The 18,265-nt window shown below is 50.9% G+C and overlaps 1 protein-coding gene across 1 annotated transcript in view; it reads right to left on the minus strand.

Annotated features, from left to right (window-relative positions):
• Positions 1–7,680: 7,680 nt before the first annotated feature.
• Positions 7,681–18,265, minus strand: part of WWC1 (WW and C2 domain containing 1) — a 172,984-nt gene continuing 162,399 nt past the window's right edge. Inside the window, exons 20-23 of the mRNA XM_062188715.1 lie at positions 16,298–16,390; positions 12,763–12,996; positions 10,042–10,163; positions 7,681–8,443 (exon numbers count right to left, since the gene is read on the minus strand). Coding sequence (XP_062044699.1) covers positions 8,377–8,443; positions 10,042–10,163; positions 12,763–12,996; positions 16,298–16,390 — 516 coding nt within the window. The 3' untranslated portion in view covers positions 7,681–8,376. The remainder of the gene's footprint in view (positions 8,444–10,041; positions 10,164–12,762; positions 12,997–16,297; positions 16,391–18,265) is intronic.

An 18,265-nucleotide genomic window follows, 5' to 3' on the forward strand; every position in this document is an offset into this window, starting at 1 on the left:
GGAAGCGGAAACGACCAGCCTTGTCCGGAAGCGGAAACCCCCTCTAGCCTCTCGGTTTCGGTCGTTTTGGAAACCGCCGCGGCTGCTGCCCCCTGGCGGGACGCGGGCGACACTACGAGGATGCCTGTGCTGGGAGCTGGGCAGCAGCCCTCCGACCATTTGGGCAAGGGGAGAGAACTAAGTGGTTAGGCGGTCCAGAGCTGTCCTATGCGAGGACTGATATGGACAGAGGCACTTACCTAGAGCCTCCCTCAGAGGCCTCAGCTTGCTCCTCTGTGAAATGGGGACAGATGAACAAATCATTCCCTGAGTCAATAAGCGTTTATTGCACAAATTAATATGCCAGAGTATGCCAGACTGGCAGATTCGAGGTGCTGGCCCTCGCAGAGGCCACGTTTTAGAGCGGAAAGAGCAGACACAACAACAAGTGTTTTCTGTGATTTAATGCTATAACTAGTACTCCAACAGTATTTTTCACTTTGTGTTGCTATGTGAGGGCAAACTGTTGAAATCTTTACTTAATATATACTAAACTGATTCTCTGTATATAAAGAGAATTGAAAATGAATCTTGATGTGAATGGAAGGGGGGAGAGAGCGGGAAAGGGGAGGGTTGCGGGTGGCAGGGAAGTTATGGGGGGGGGGGTGAAGCCATTGTAATCCATAAGCTGTACTTTGGAAAGTTATATTCATTAAATAAAAGCTTTAAAAAAATTAAAAAATTTAAAAAAAAGTGTTTTAATTGACGGGAGACTAATGGGATAGAGTGACTTGCGTGGGACAAGACCTGCGTAGGTGACATTTACAAAACTTTAATGTACTTTTTATTCTCCCAGTTTTATTACACTCTGACAAAACTCGTATAAATTAATTAGGTACGTGATGTTTTGATACATGTCGACATTGTGAAATGATGACTACAATCTAACACACGATTTTGTGTTTTATGTGAGCGTGCATGCGTGCGTGTGTGTAGGATGTTAAAGATGTAATCTCTTGGCTCCACGTTCTGGCATAGTAAGTTAAGCAGCTGCCTGGGACACTGGCATAGCATATCAGAGTGCAGGTTCAAGTCCTGGTTGTTCTACTTCCTACCCAGTTTCCTACTTAAGGCCCCTGGGAAAGCAGCAGATGGCTGGCCCACGTGCTTGAGCCCCTGCCACCCACATGGGAGACCTGGATGGAGTTCCTTCCTCCAAGCTCCTGGCTTTGGTCTGGCCTAGGCCCACAAGTTGTAGCAATTTGGGCAGTGAACCAGCAGATGGAAGATGTCTTGTCACATTGCCTTTCAAACAAATCTTTTTTTAAAAAAAAGAGTAAATAATAAGTATCTCTTAACCAGTTTCAAGTACACAGTATTATTTGTGGTCACCATCCTATATATTAGCTCTCCAGAATGCATGTGACCTTCCCAATGGAGAGTTGGCACCCTCTGACCTACTCAGTTCTCTGTCCCCACCTCCATGACATGGCTACCATGATTCGACCCTCAGTTTCTATGAGCTGACTCTTAGATTGCACACGTGAGTGAGGTCATGTTGCTGTGTTCTGTCCACTTCACTCAGCATAATGTCCCAGGTTTATCCAGGTAGCTGCAAAGGACAAGATTTCCTTTTTAAAGACTAAGTAATATAAATACATAAAGAGCCTGTTTGTGGGTGCATGTGTGTGTTAAACTCTTAAACAGATACCCTGAGATATACATCTTATGGGGACAGAGCACCTAGCTCCATAGCCCTAGTACTTAGAGCTTTTTTGCATGTATGCCTTATAAAAGAATTTCTAAAATTCATATCCCAGTGTAGTTGAGTTAATACCTAAAATCTCATATCACAACTTTAAAAATGTTATTTTACTTATTTGAAGGGCAGAGAAAAAGAAACCCAGAGGGGGAGAGACAAAAACTGAGCTCTCCCAGATGGCTGGCCCCAAATAGCTGGAGGTGGGCCAAGCTGTCTCTAGGAGCCCGGAACTCAATCCAGGTCTCCCACATGGGTGCAGGAGCCTGAGCTGGGCCATCCCTGCTGTCCCCAAGGATCTGCATTAACAGGAAGCTGGACTCCAACCCAGGTACTCTGAGAGAGGATTTGGATGTTCCAAGCAGGGTCTTAACTGCTATATGACACACCTGCCCCAATATATATTTTGATAATTTGAAAGGCAGAGCGATCCCACCTGCTGGTTCATTCTCCAAACGCCAACAACATACCAGGCCAGGGGCCAAAGCCAGGAGCCAGGAACTCATGCCAGTGTCCCACCTGGTGAAGAGGACACAGTACCTGAGCCGCCACTGCTGCCTCATGCTGCACATTAGCTTGAAGCTGACATGAGCAGCAGAATGGGGACTTGATATCCGGTACCCAAGATGCAGACATACCAAGCAGCCTCTTAACAATAGTGGCCTTTTTTTTTTCTTTTTTAAAGCTTTATTATTTGAAAAGCAGACTTACAGATGTAGACAGACAGATCTTCCACCTGCTGGTTCACTCCAAAACAGCAGCAACAGTCAGGGCACATTTTTATTTATTTATTTTATTTGAAAAGAGGCAGAGTCCGGGGTGGGGGTGGGGGGAGTGGGGGAGTGGGGGGTGGGTGGGAGGGAGAGGATTCTTCCATCCGCTGGTTCACTCCCCAGATGGCTGCAATGGCTGGAACTGCGCCGACCTGAAGCCAGCAGTCAGGAGCTTCCTCTGGGTCTCCCACGTGGGTGCAGGGGCCCAAGCACTTGGACCATCTTCCACTGCTTTCCCAGGCCACAGCAGAGAGCTGCATCAGAAGTGGAGCAGCCAGGATACAAATAGGCATCCATATGGGATGCCAGCACTGCAGGCAGCAGCTTTACCTGCTACACCACAGCACTGGCCCTGTGGAGTCTTATCTGGGTCTCTCAGGTGGGTGCAGGGGTCCAAGCACTTGGATCATCTTCCACTGCTTTTCCAGTCACCAGTCATCCATATGGGATGCCAGCACTGCAGGCAGCAGCTTTACCTGCTACACCACAGCACTGGCCCTGTGGAGTCTTATCTGGGTCTCTCAGGTGGGTGCAGGGGTCCAAGCACTTGGATCATCTTCCACTGCTTTTCCAGTCACCTTTGCAGGAAGCTGGGTCAGAAGCAGAGCAGCTGGGACTCGAACCAGCACTCCGATGTGGGATGCTGGTGTCCCAGGCTGTGGCTTCACATGCTGTGCCACAGCACCGGCCCCAAGGGCAGCGATTTAACTACTGTACCGAATGTCTCCCCCAAGGACTGGCTTCTTAATTGAATGGACAGGAGATGTCCTAGGCAGGGTGGATAACAAGCAAATGGCCTGCAGCAAGAACTGTATTTATTTGCAAACAAAAAGGAAGGAGACTGGACACTAGCCGAGGTGGACAGATTGACATGTATCATTCTCACGTGCTGCCAATGGTATCTCGGTCAGTGTTTCATCCCTCTAATGGAATGCCTGACACAGGCTACTTATGAGGCAAACAGGTTTATTTTGGAGGTTCATCATCCAAGATCGGGTGGCATCCCTCATTTAGCATGTGATGACGGTGCTCTCACCGGCAGAATCCCCAGCTGGCAGAGCACCACATGGCGAGAGGAAGCGCGTGGGTGTTTGTGCCTCCCCTCACAAAGCCACCACAATTTGATCCCAGTACCCACTCTAGCAAGTTTTCCCGCTTCCCTCACTTCCTAAGGGCTGCACCCAGAGACACCATGATTGGATTAGGTTTCAGCCTTCTTCATGCTGTGAACATAAGACTTGGGGGGACCAAGCACTCCACACTTGTGCCTTTGGGGCACAGCCATGCTGAGTTCCAAAGCTCAGCAGGATCCACGCCTTGTTTGGAGAAAGCTGCATTGAGTCTGGTTATCACCACCGCCTGTCAAGACGGCCGAGCACCACTGCAAAGTGCTGGCTCCCATTCCCGCTGTGACCTAGCAGGACTGGAATTAGAACTTGGTCTTAGCTTCATTCATTCACCGACTGACTTGGAGGTTCTGCCATCTGTTAGGCACCGCTCTCTGCCTGGGGCTAAAATACCAAGTAAGATATGCATGGCGCCTGCCCTGTGTCTCCAACATTCACAGTCAAATGCATAAATGCAAGTGGAAAAACATGCTACAATGCCAAGCGTACATCCTTGTTATTTCTGATTTGACTCAAGTAGAGACATCAGAGACTCGATGGCTGGTTGTAAACCCATGATTATATTTGCCACATCAGAGATTCTACTCCTTACTAGAATATTATAGCATTCTAGAATATAGAATCCCATTCATCAGTCCACATCTGTTGTACCCACTGTGATGATCCCAGTGGTCTCTGTGTCACTTACGGAAGGGAACATCACCTTGTGCAAAATCCTGGGGCTGGAAGTAGCTGTAACCTTGACTTTTAGGTTCGAGTCACATCTGCTTCCACTGCTCTCCAAGCAACAGAGACAGCAAGCACACTGAGAAGAACTGTACAGTTGCACATGAAGCTCTAATAGTGTAGCTACAGATACATCAGATATGTGTGAAAGGGTATGTGGCTAAAAAGAGAAATCAGACAGTTTGCAAAAGCAAGTGATTGGCCACACCATAAACATCCTTCAGGTGATTTATGATAGCTCCATTTAGTGGAATATTACACAGTTGTTAAAAATCATGGGGTGGCTTATAGTGCATCACAGAGGAAAGACAAGACACAGAAGAATATCATTATTATATAGTTTCAGATAGAAACAGAAGATTAAACATGCATTGCCCCTCTGGAAGGGTGTGGCAGTAACTGGCAGTAGAGGTGGTTTTCAGGGAGGGACCTGGAAGGGTGGGGAAAGACCTATGACAAGGACTTGTCACTGTCGTGAAGCACACAACAGTGTGCTTGGAGAGCACACGCTGGGGGTCCCCATACTACCACTGACCAACTGCATGTCGGGCAAGTCATCTTCTGTTTTTTTAGTTACCTGAAAGGTACATGCATGCGTGCGTGCGCGCGCGCACGCGCGCACACACACACACACACACACATGAGTCAGAACAGAGAGAAGAGGCTGCCATCCTCTGGTTCACTCACCAAATGCCTGCATGGGAGGGAGGCTGGGAGCTCGATCCATTCTTCCAAGTGGCTGACAGGAGCCCAGGGATCAGGGTCCTCACCACTGCCTCCCAAGATCTGCATTAGCAGGGAGAGTGAGCAGCGAGAGCTGGGAATCGAACCCAGGCACTCGCATGTGGGATGCGGCCTGCTTAACTGGCATCTTGGCCACTGGACTAAATATGCCCCATGGGCAAGTGACTTAACCTTCCTGGACCAGTTTTCTGGTTCCAGGCTCCAGGCTTTGGCTTGGACTAGCTCCAGCCACTGAAGTCATTTGGGGAGTGAACTAGTGGATGGAAAATCTCTTTTAAAAAATAAAATCTAGATATTATACGAACACAGAGGTTAAAAAGGAAAAGGATGGACTTCAGGGTAAATTAGCTGTCTTTTTCTTCAAAGAACCGACACATTATGTGTGTGTGTGTGTGTGTGTATTCGTTCCCAATCACTTCTGCTTCTTTATGCTTTCAGGTCACGTGTGTGTTTGGTGCAACATGTAACTGGTGCAAAGCATCGAGCTGGATCAGAGAGGGTCTGAATCTGGACACCCAACAAGAACAGTCTATAGGACTCCTGGTCCTTCCAGAACCTTCCAGACTACCTGATAAGGAATGACAAAGGAGTAGAGGATACGCACACCCTTGGGGAAAACTTTTCATTACATTCATTTGACTCATTCCCCAACATTTATGAAGAAGCCAGTCTGCAACAGTCTCACAGACACTAAGACTGTGGGGCCTGCTTTAAGAGCTCAACACTCTACAGGGGAGAGACAGTGGGGGAGGACGTGACACTGTACTGCAAAGACAGTGCTCTCCACCAACACATCAGGTCAGAGTCAGACGGAACTGCATGGGGGCAACGCTGGGCAGGGAGCCCAGGGTGGGTTAGGACTCTTGGAGGGACAAGGCTTGCACTGAAATCTGACGGTGGAGCAAGCAATAGAGTGGGCACGGGCAGGCAGCATGAAGACCCAGGCAGCAGAATGTCCCAGCACAAGGAACTTGAACTGCAAAGCCTTGGTGGTTGGAAGCCACCAGTGGAGGGTCAGTGTGGCTGGAGCCCAGTTAGCCAGGGGTCAGGTGACTGCAAGAATCTCGGTGGTTAGAACTTCTGCAAGGCAGGAAGGACAGATGTCAATTGCACAATAAGGCAAAAAGGAAACTGCTGGCTTCCTTCATGGTGGGGCAGTGGGACCCGGCAGGGTTCGTGAGCCTTGTCTTAGGCTACTATCCTCGGACCCTGCCTTTCTCCCTCTCCTCCTGCAGAGAAGCCAGCCACAGGCTTCCACCCCTTCATTTTCAAAACTTAGGGCCCCCTGTGACACGGTAGTGCCACCTGAAACACGCACTGGGACTGAAAGAGAAGAGAGGTTGGAGCCAGACACAGCATCTCCTCCGAGCCCCAGCCACGGACCATCTGTGTGACTTGAGCAGGCCATGTCACGTTTCTGGGCCTCTTTCCTGAAGATTCCAGAGAAGACCATCTGTGTGTCCACGTGGACATTTCTTGACTAGTTTTTTGACGTCTTTCTAGGCACGCACATGCCCGTGTAGGCAGTTGCTCATGGGAAACTCAAACACCACGGCTGGAAGAGGCTCTCCTGGCTTCCACTGCTGGTCTGGCTCTTCGCAGACATGCTCAGTGCACTAGCAGGAGACACTCCACATAGCTTCTTCTGTACCCAAGGAGGGCGTGCGGAACTCTGCTTCATAGAAGTGGAACTGTGGGGGTGTGAGGGGGCGGCACCTCGGAGGGAGAGCTGCACACGGAGCAACGTGTAACTGGGAGAAGAAATTCTGTCACGTGACCTTCAATGTGTTAGTAGAGCATTCTTGGCTTGGCTCAGCGAACAGAATACAAATAGTGAGGATGTTGCAGACTGTGGGTATCCCTGAATTTAGGCCACAACACCCCCAGGATGCTCTCATTCTTTCCTCTCTTCTTGCACCTGCTTCTCTTTGTAGGTTGGACTCATTATGCTGACTGGTGTCTTTCCAAAGCTGAAACCACGGTGGTAGATGTGGGAGAACAGAGTCTCATCTTCAGATGAACAATGCCAGGGCAAGCTATGTCTGGCCCAGCCAGACCCCCATGCCATGCTTGGTCTAATTATGGTAACCACAGGAATACACTACTCTGTCTGGCTTGGGTTGTCTGCCCCATCACGGTGTCCTGTGACCCTTCCAGAAAGGCAGACAAGGTCATAGGGTCAGCAAAGACAGGAGCCTCCTTAGGACTCTGAGCTGGGTAGCATCAGGGGCCTCAGGCACAGCACCTGGTACAACCCGTAGGCTGCCAGATGCACCCTGATCAAGCTGGGGATGACATGGATGGATACTCACTTGATGAAACTGCAAAGTCAGCTCTCAGCGTGTGGGTGGAATTCCACAAGGGGAGAGAAAGCACAGAGAGAGCATTCCCAGTCGCAGCTGGGAGCTGGGACTCCCAATGAGCTGAGCTGTCATTTTAATGAAGTGAACAAACTGGAGTGGAAACAAATGCTTCCAGGACTGAGGATGGGCGGGAAAGAGAGGCTGGGCCAAGGGAGGCTCAAACATCAGTGGGAGGGACAAAGAATGAGAAGATTCTTTTCAAAAGGCCACTTTATTGAAGATCAACCTGAATGGAGTTTGCCATAGCCCTCCCCTCACTCCCATCAGTGGCATCACTGGGCATCAGAGACCGGAGTGGCCTGTCGCCAGCATGCACCTGGCTGCTCGGCCAGCCCCGTGCTGCCTGCTCCAAGCCAGGTGGCCACATAAAAACACATCACAGCTCCTGAAGATCGGGGTGGGGCACCTCTGAATCCCCTCCAACAGTGTCTGTGCATTTTTTTCATATCGTACAAAATACATTGACCGGGAAAGGTTAGCTGTGCTGCGACCTCCGTGGGACGTCCTTTGAGGATGACCGTCCCCTAGATGCTATTTCTTACTGCAGTAAATTTTCTAAAAGATGGAGCTGTACAAAAAAGAAAAAGAAAAAACTAAACAATTTTATTAAGAAGAGCAGCGACGTAACACTGCTTTAGTTCATTTAAATTTTCTTTCTCAAAAATACATTCCTAAATATACAAACTATACAATCTTGTCATTTTAATGCTGGTTTTTTTGTGTGTGTTTTTCCTTTTTAATAATAATAATAGTAGAACCCAAACTACAAAAGAATCCGTTGGTTTTCAGACCAGTGAGCGTGCTGGAGGACTTCTACTCAGTACCTTCATATAACACCACATAAATAACCTCAGCCACAGTCAGTGCTCACAGCGCGCTCAGCGGAACAAATGCTGGTCTGGCGACTAGACATCATCTGCAGACAGGGGAGGGATGTGCATCCTGGGCCGCGTGAAAAACGCCATCTTCTCCCTGGAAACGAGGCCATTCCTTAGCAACAGGCTATTTTTATTTTTTTTTTAAATAAGAAGAATTGATTGACAGACAGACAGAGAGAGGGAGAGGTCTTCCATCTACTGGTTCATTCCCCAAATGGCTGCAACAGCTGGGCTGGACCAGGTCAAAGCCAGGAGCCTGGAACTCCATCCAGGTGTCCCACATGGGTGGCAGAGGCCCAAGCACTTCCGCTGCTTTCCCAGGTGCATTAGCAGGGAGCTGGATCAGAAGTGGGGCAGCTGGGACTTGAACTAGCACTCACATCGAATGCTGGCATCGCAGGTGGCGGCTTTACCTACTGCACCACAGCATAGGCCCCAGGAGCAGGATTTTTAAATCTCTATGTATTTTGGGCAGGATAAACCTTTTAAACAATTTTTATTTATTAGAAAGGAAGAGAGACAGAGAAAGAAAGTCAGTGAGCCAGAGACAGAGAGAGGGAAGCAGGTGGAGAAAGAAAACTCCCAACCACTGATTCACTTCTCAGATGCCTGCAACAGCTGGCACGGGGCCAGGCCAAAGCCAGGAGCCAGCAACTCCATCTGGTCTCCCACACAGGTGGCAGGTACCCGAGTGCTTGAGCCATCACCTGCTACTTCTCAGGGTGCACATTAGCAGGAAGCTGGAATCGGGAGTGGAGCCTGGACTTGAACCCAGGCCCTGCAAATGGGACTCAGCCGTCCCAAGTGGCATCTTAACTGCAGTGCCAAATTCCCAATCCCGGGCAAGACAATTCTTCATTGTGAGGGCTTGTCTTGTACACGTAGCAATATTCCTGGCCTGTACCCATGAGATGTCAGTAGCACCCCTGGCTTTTGGTTGTGATCCTCAATAAGGTATGGACACCGCCAGTTGTCCTCTGGTTGTCCTCTGGTTGAGAACCACTGCTTTAGGGGACCCATGAGAGTGACTAGCCACTATCAGCTCAAAGCAAGGGCCACTGAGAGTTTACAAGGGCCCTTTGGCCATTGCCAGTGTTTGTTTTAGGTTTTTAATTTGTTAAAAAAAATTAAGAGATGTCCAAAAACATGGTCCCACAAGCTGCAGCTTCGTGCATGTTTATATTCCAAAGAGTGTGCTTTTAGCACAGACACAAACGTGCAGTCAGGCGTCTGGGTGCAAGGCCCCCTGTGGATGGGAGGCCCAGGCCAAACAACATGGGGGGACCTCCTATGATACACCCGGCTCCAGAGCCACTAGAAAGCCCCTCCCTGAGGTCTGCAGGCAGCAGGGAGCCTGGGAGGCCTGGCGAGCATCCGTCACCCCGGCTTATTTGTCATTCAGCTAGTCCTCTGCAATTACCGGTGACGGGAACGCTACGAGGAAAAGGCCGGAGCAGGTGGCTCATTCATTAAACAGGAGGACCTAACAAATGAGCTCGAGCTGCGTGGGGACTGAAAAAGACAGGCGAGGGAAGCGCACGGCAGGGCTCAGGGACTGCGAGGGAAGCGCACGGCAGAGGAAGAGCATCTGTCACAGAGACAGCCGGGAGGAAGCGCGGGGGAGCAGCAAGACGGTGGATGCTGGCTGGGAAAGCGAAAGGCACGCTGGCCACGGCCATGGCCACGGCTTACCTGAAAGACTGCACTTCCGGGGGCTCCTTACAGCTCTGGCCTCGAAGCCTGTGTACGTCCTTGGCAGCCGCCCTCATCATCTTGTCTGTCTGCAGCTCGCCCTTGTGGTCGCCTCGGTCCACCTGCAGGGCAGAGCAAGCAAAGACATGGGTTAGTCAAGGGGAAGCTGCTGTCCCAAGTGATGACAGCAAGGAGTGAAAGGCAACCTCTCCCTGCTCCGTGGTGGGATCCGCTGTATTCAGCGGTGGTAAGGGGGGAAGTATTCGTGTCACCTGCGGGAGTGGCCCGATTTGGGGAGCCAGGGAATTAAGTACTTCTGTGGATCTCTTGGGAGTGGGAAGGCGAGGGATGCCAGGTGCACTGTGTGCCGCTGCCAGGCCACCTAGGAAGGCAGACTTTTCTAATTCCTTCTGCTATACAGACCGAGATTCAAACATGAACCTCGTGAGGTTCAGAAATTTTGTATGACATTTCTTTGGGGGCCAGTGTCATGGAGTAGTGGGTTAAGCTGCTGACTGCGACACTGGCATCCCATATCAGAGCACCAGTTTGAGTCTGAGCTGCTCTGCTTCTCAGCCAGCTTCCTGTTAATGCACCTGTGAAAGCAGTGGTGGATGGCTCAAGTAGTTGGGCCTCTTGCCACCCATGGAGGAGACTCGGATGGAGCTCTTGGCTCCTGGCCCCTGGCCCAGCCCCAGCTTTTGCAGCCATTTGGGGAGTGAACCAGTAGATGGAAGATCTCTCTCTCTGTCTCTCTTGTCATTCTGCCTTTCAAATAAAAAAAAAATAGAAAAAAAACACACAAGACAAAAAGAAATTTATCTAACAGTAAGCAACTAAGAAGCAGTAGTGACCCACTTCCAAACCATGCCATTGTTCTTAAGAGCTTTAGGTACAATGTTACACCCCCAACCCCCACAAAACCTATACAAGTCCAAAACAAAACACAGAGAGCCTGAACTGTTTTTCTTTTTACTACTTGAAGGTCAAATTTTCTTAGCTTATATTTTTTTAAGGCTGGGCATAAAGGCACTTGTTTTGTTACTCTTATTGCCTTTACTACCAGGAAGCTCAAAGATAAACATAATAGCCAACTAAAACTGGGTTACTGTAGGCTTGGGATATATTCACTTTCTTTTCCTCCTTTAAGCTTTCTAATGCTTATTTTCCCTTAGTGCTCTTACTCCCACCTGGCTTTTAGGTACACAGGGTATTAGTAATAAATTAGAAAGGAAGAAATACTTCCAGAACCTATGAACTGTGGGAGTCAGCTGGAAACTCCGAGAGCTTCTACACCAAGGCCTATGACGTCCACCACCATGTTCCTGGCCTAAGATATCACAGCCTGCAGTGGCAGCAGGATTTCAGCAGAGCTTAGCAGTCCTGGCTGCAGCCATGGGTGGCAGGTGTTATGTATTATAAATGAGTCTAAGATGGTACTCATATATTGATCCTATGTTGTTTATTTTCTCAAGTCAATCTGGGACCTGCTAGCTCAAAGGCCTGCTGGTGCCAAATTAAAATTTTGACCCACTGAGTTGTTTTAACTAAAGCTAAAACAAGCAGCTTTTTTTTTTTTTTAAAAAAAAAGCCATTTATAACATACCCGCTTTGCATACCCTGCATTCAACACATGCTAGATAAATGCTAAGAAGATAAGAGGTCCCCAAGCTGCAGCTACTGCGCTTGGAATTCTCTGGCCCAGTGACGGCACATCCCACTGCCTAGCAACATCACCTAGACAGGTTAAGTCCCTCTCAGATGCCCCTCTGTCCTGGGAGTTCTCTGGCCTTCCCCCTGCTAGGGGACGGGCCCCCAGAGCCTTTGGAGGGTCTCATGCCATGGGAGACTTCCTGTACATGCCAACTGTCAGCACAGACCAAGCAAAATGCCTGGTGTACCACTGCTATGCTTTCTACCTTTTTCTCTGATCAACCCTGGAATCCATCATAGTCACCGCTGTGGGGTAGAGATGCCAGCAGGTGCAAACTCTAGGGAATCCTTGCCAGGACCAAGCCCTGGTGTGATTGGCTCCTCTCTCCCTTGGTGATGACTGCTCTGTGGGACTGCACGGGCAGGCACTGGGCCAGTGTGGAGAGTGTGGAGGCCTCTGCTCACAGGCTGTGCCCAATATGAGTGTGTGGAAGCACCACAAGAGTAAATGAGTGAATCACAAGGGTTTGTTCACATAGGTGTCACTGCTGGAAGGGAGCCTTGGCGCTCAAGGTTTAATAAAGCTGGTGTGGGCATTGGGCCAAGAAGTTAAGACGCCTGAGTCCCGCATCAGAGTGCCTGGCTCTAACACCGAACTGGCTCCAGCTTCCTGTGAGTGCAGACCAGGGGAGGCAGCAGTGATGATCAATTACTTGGGTCCTTTCCACCCATGTGCAAGACCTGGGCTGAGTTCCTAGCTCCAGGAGCCACTGTGGGCATCTGGGGGAGTGAACTAGTCAATGGGAGCTTTCCCTCTCCCTCTCTCTCTGTCTCTGATTGTGTAACTGCCTCTCAAAATGAATGAATAGAAATCTAAAAAAATAAAATCAGTTAATCAGCAGGCAGAGGGATGGAGCGGGCAGAGGGATTCCCAGATGCCTTTGCTGATGCAAAGAAGGGGCCCGCAGGACCCCATCAGTGGAGACGTAGTGGAAACCACAGTTGAAAGCACTGGCCTCTCTCCCTCATGGCCACCGCTCCCTTGTCACTGGGACAGCTGCCACTCACCCGCTTCTCCAGCATCCTCAACAGCAGGCGGAAGCGCTCGTCCTCCCGCAACCCGGGCGGCAGCTCCTTCTCCCCGTGGCTCTTGGCTTGTTCAAGCTGCTCCTTGAGCTCCTTCAGCAACGAGATCTCCTGAGTCAGCTGGCTGTGCCAGGTCCTCGTGGCCTGCAGGTCTAGCTCGAGGTCCAGCGAGGTGCGGATCATGCGCTCGGTGCGCAGGGATTTGACAGATGAAGGCTGTGGGGGGATGGGGGTTGGGATGACCTTGACTGTTACTGCATACAGGGCCCCAGCCAGTGAGACCACACGACCCCTTCCTCTGAGTCTCAGGCTCCCTGCCTTGTTTATCTGCACACTTCCACTGCTGCAAAAATGCAGTGTGCCCGTTCCCCAGGCCTGGCTTGACCTCTCCCATTTACACAGCTCACGCGTACGGTGCACTTACTACGTTCCTGGCATGGTGCTAAGTGCTTGATTTCCACGACCTCCTTTCATTTGCACAGCAACCCTACGGGAGTCGCAGCTGCTATCAAGCGCACAGCCAAGGCTCACAGAGGTGAAAGCACAGAGTGTAAGTGGGAAAGCTTCAAGTCCACCTTGGCAGGGCTGCCGACATCATGCCTCTCAGCGCCCTCAGCTGACAGACACCTGCCACCATCCCGCTCTGAAGCTGATTCCTCAAGGCGAGTCTGCCCGGCCCTTGAGAGCAGAGGTCCCATCTTCTTGACCTTGCGTCCCTCTCAGAGACATTCATGGCTTCTGCTTGTCGAGCACTCATTCCCTCACTCATAGAGGAACCACATACGCTCATGTTCCCTTGCGGATCCACTCCTCTTCCACATTCAATCCACCTGTCTGTGTGGGGCACTGGGGATAGGAAAGTGACCCAGACTTGGCTAATCAGAATCCTGGTGACTGGGCTCAGCAGTGGGCCTGCTATCTATGCCCAGCCAACAACACTCGATTCTGGCACTCTGCTGAACTACTTAGAAAAAGGCAATGACTCTACACACAGGTGGCTAAACCACCAAACATGCACCTGGAACTAATGCCGGTCATCTTCCCCATCACACAGGGTGACCATGTTCAAGAACTAAGCTCTGGCCGGCGCCGTGGCTTAACAGGCTAATCCTCCGCCTTGTGGCGCCGGCACACCGGGTTCTAGTCCCGGTCGGGGCGCCGGATTCTATCCCGGTTGTCCCTCTTCCAGGCCAGCTCTCTGCTGTGGCCCGGGAAGGCAGTGGAGGATGGCCCAAGTGCTTGGGCCCTGCACCCGCGTGGGAGACCAGGAGAAGCACCTGGCTCCTGGCTTCAGATCAGCACAATGCGCCGGCCGCAGTGGCCATTGGAGGGTGAACCAATGGCAAAAAGGAAGACCTTTCTCTCTCTCTCTCTCACTATCCACTCTGCCTGTCAGAAAAAAAAAAAAAAAAAAAAAAAGAACTAAGCTCTGAGGAGGACTCAGGCCTGACCACCTTGTTTCAATGCTTGGATCCATCAATGCCTGAAGCTGGTGCAACATCCTGGACTTTTGCATCGAAGTGAGCATTAAACACCCTCGTACATTCTTAAGCGGGATTTGAGCTGGGTTCTTCACTCACCTGAATGTAAAGGATTCTCACTAATACAATCATTAATTCTGCTCCCATCAAATACTGCTACTGATTAGAAAAGAGTATGGAATTGGGGCCAGCGCTGGGGCATAGTGGGTAAAGCCACTGCCTGCAGAGCCGGCATCCCATATGGGTGTTGGGATCTATGTAGATATCACAATAGCACTTTTACCATGAGGTCACTCATCGGCTGACTGTGACTCAAACAGAAGGCAGAGCATCGCCAGTGGGCCTGACCTCCTCGGGTGAGCCCTGACAAGACGAAGTGGGTTTTTTCTGCGCTCAATGACGTGGTAGAGAGGGTCACAGAGCAAGGAATGACCAGGAGAACCCGAGACGGGTCCATGGCTCACAGCCAGCTGAAAACACAAGGCAGTGCCTTCTGCCAACAACTCGCCGGGACGTGACTCCCTTCCTAGTGAAATGTCCAGGTGAGGATGCAGACAGCCAACACCTAGGTTTCAGCCCACAGACGCCCTGGGTAGAGGACTCAGCCCATCTGTGCCCAAGCTCCTGCCCACGGAAACTGTGACATCATGACTTAAGCTGCTTAGTTTGTAGTAATTTGTTACTGCACAGAAAACAAATGCACTGACCAGTAAAGGGATTTGTGACAAAGGATAAGAAGCCATGAGACCTTCCCTCTGCAAGGAAGGCCAGCGTGCACACTTTCAGAAATAAAAGCCAGCTCAATGCAGAAGTGCTAGAATGTTCTTCCAGGAGAACACTGATTTGTGCTTATAAGTGAACAGGGTCAAGGAAATCCATTTGAGGGTCTGTGTGTCTCCAGATTCAGAACAATTCTTTGCTCTGGCCAACGTCGAGTCTTGGGCACTTGCCCACTCAGGCTGCAGCAGAACACAGCTTAGGCTGCCTGGGCACTGAGTGACAGCAAGAGCTGTGGCACCCAAGGGCCCCTGTGGACCCTCCTGTTCCTATGAGTGCTTAGACCATCACCAAGAGCTCCCTTAGCAAGTCATTCCCTTGGCTAAGGGGAAGATGGTGATGAAAGGGGAGCCACCACAGGGCCTGCTTGGGAATGGGGGTCTTCGCAGGAAACACAGGGAAGCCAAGGGGGTCCCCAGTGGCATTTCTGCAGGAGTGGGTCCTGTGGGCCCAGGGGTGGTGCAAGCCAAGGACGGACTCCATTTCCAGCTGTCAGAGGGCAGGTCTGCAGGTGAGCTGGAGAAACCTGGGTCTACTGGGGGTTGTCGCACCTGGTTTGGCCTATACTTTGTTTTCTAACTTTCTCTCTCTCTCCTTTGCTTTCTGACGTTGTGGCTCCTCCTGCGTCCACAAACTCACCACGTAGTATGGCTTTACAGTGCTGAAAGAGGAGGCGCCCCTGCACCTCCTGCAAACCTGACTGCTCCAAGTCGTGATCAGGAGTCACTCTATCATCTAAGACCACCCCACCCTGAGCCCTGGGCACAGTCCCCACCAGGAAGGGCCAGACTTCTCCCCAGGGATACCTGGGGCCTCTTCCCTGTGTGCTCCCAGCTGGTCTGAGAGAAGCCCGTTTGCACTGCATCCAGGCAGTGCTCAGAGGACCCCGGCTTTTCTGCAGTAAGGAGAGCAGCCAGACCTTGAACTGGTCGGCCGGCTGGATGTCGCGACGTGCGGAGCACACAGCAGGCTCCCATGGGATCCTGTTCCCTGACTGCTGACCATGACAGCTCAGCTTGCTTAGTTCATTCTAACTCTGATTTCTATGCAGACAAGGCCAAGTGTGCAAACAGAAGGTTCCCTTACCCTCGGTGCCTCCCCAGCACCTCTACAGGCCTTATAATGCAAACAGCGTCATGTCTGTACATGCAACATTCTTTACAGCTGTGACTACCCAGGAGAAATGGCCAGAGAAGAAGGGAGGCAGGTGTAAGACACGGGCCTTCGGGAAATAAGCAGCTTCAAGGTGACTCTCTTACCCGCTTCATCCGGACGCTGCGCCGCTCCAGGGAGTTTCGAACAAAAGGTGGCTTTTTGGACAGAGTGGAGCTGTCACTGTCACTCCGATTCAGCTGTGAGAGAAAAAGTCATGGGAAGTCAAGCATGGTCAGAGCACATTCTGGAAGGTACACTGGGGCCAGAAAGGGGGTTGGGTTCCCCCACTCAGCCCGGTCCTGCTCCTTGGGCAAACAAAAGGACTTTGCTATTGCAGGCTTCATCCTGACCCTCCCTTTCTGCATAGGCAAATGTTGAGCATGCACAGTGCACAGCGCTGTAACTGCAAGCTAGTAACCACATGATGCTAAATGAGATGCAATATTTGAATGAGTCCTTCCAACCACCCCATGTGATAAGAGCATCACCGCTTTACAAACAAGGTGACAGAGCCTTACGGCTTGGCTTGTACAACTTGCCCTGCATTGGCGAGCTGGCAGCACACAGCAGAGCCTGACTCCAGCAGAGTGACGTCAGCCATGCAGCCCTCCTTGTCTAGTCCACGAAGGGTTGTTTGCATCACCTCTTTCTGACTCCTGCACAGCTTGCCTTTGCTGACTTCACTGAAGCCACTGTCAAGACTGATATTAAAATTAAAAAGACCAAGGCCAGCAATTTGGAACAGAGGGTCAAACCACCATTTTCAATGGTTCAAGTCCTAGCTGCTCCGCTTCTGATCCAGCTTCCCACTAATGCGCCTGGGAAGGCAGAGGAAAGTGACCCAAGGGCTTGGGCCGCTGCCACCCATGTGAAAGATCCAGAAGGAGTTCCAGGCTCCTAGTTTCAGCCTGGCCCAGCCCTGGCCGTTGCAGCCATTTGAGGAGTGAACCAATGAATAGAAGATCTGTGTGTGTATTGTGTTTGTCGCCCCTTCTCTGATGTTCTGACTTTCCAAATACATACATACATATAGAAATACTGAAAAAAATAGGCTCAGCTGGGCTGGCATTGTGGCCACATGGACGCCAGTTGGAGTCCCAGCTGCTCCACTTGTGATTCAGATCCCCGCTAAAGTATCCCATTTTATCATTCGTCTGATTTGTGGCCTTGGGTGGGGAACATCTTGACACTCATGTGGGAGACTTTGGTGAAGCTCCTGGCTTCGGCAGTCATTTGGGGAGTGAACCAGCAGACAGAGGACCCCCCTCCTTCCGTGTGCGTGTGCGTGTGCGTGTGTGTGTGTCTCCTCTCTCTGTAACTCTTTCAAATAAATAGGCTAATTTTAAGTTCTTATAAACAATAAGTTCAGGAAATTCAAAAGCATCTTAAAAATGCATAAATGGGCCGGTGCCGCGGCTCCATAGGCTAATCCTCCGTCTGCAGCGCCAGCACACCGGGTTCTAGACCCGGTCAGGGCGCTGGATTCTGTCCCGGTTACCCCTCTTCCAGGCCAGCTCTCTGCTATGGCCCGGGAGTGCAGTGGAGGATGGCCCAAGTGCTTGGGCCCTGCACCTGCATGGGAGACCAGGAGAAGCACCTGGCTCCTGGCTTCGGATCAGCACGATGAGCCGGCCACAATGGCCATTGGAGGGTAAACCAACGGCAAAAAGGAAGACCTTTCTCTCTGTCTCTCTCTCTCTCACTGTCCACTCTGCCTGTCAAAAAAAATGCATAAATGAAAATTTAAAATGCAAAACCTCAGGGGCCACAGCCTCAGAGAGGATGGGGCAGACAGGCTCCATGAGGGCCGTGCTGATCGTCCCTGTCCCCACAGGAATCTTGTCCATCAGAGTTACTTACACTCCCCACAGGGGCTAAGGTTCCCCATCCAAGGCCACAAATCCGACAAATGGTAAGATGGGGCGCCTTGCTGCTAACGGTGTGTCTCACCACCCCAGGGGAACCAGAGAGGTGGGCCGTGGTGCATCGGGAAGGGGAATGCAGGGCGGGGACTTCTTCCCAGTTTATCTCCACAGTCAGGGGGCTGACACAGGCCCCCCGCGACTGTGCCT

Source organism: Lepus europaeus, chromosome 4 (genome assembly GCF_033115175.1).
Source record: "Lepus europaeus isolate LE1 chromosome 4, mLepTim1.pri, whole genome shotgun sequence".
Lineage (NCBI taxonomy): Eukaryota > Metazoa > Chordata > Mammalia > Lagomorpha > Leporidae > Lepus > Lepus europaeus.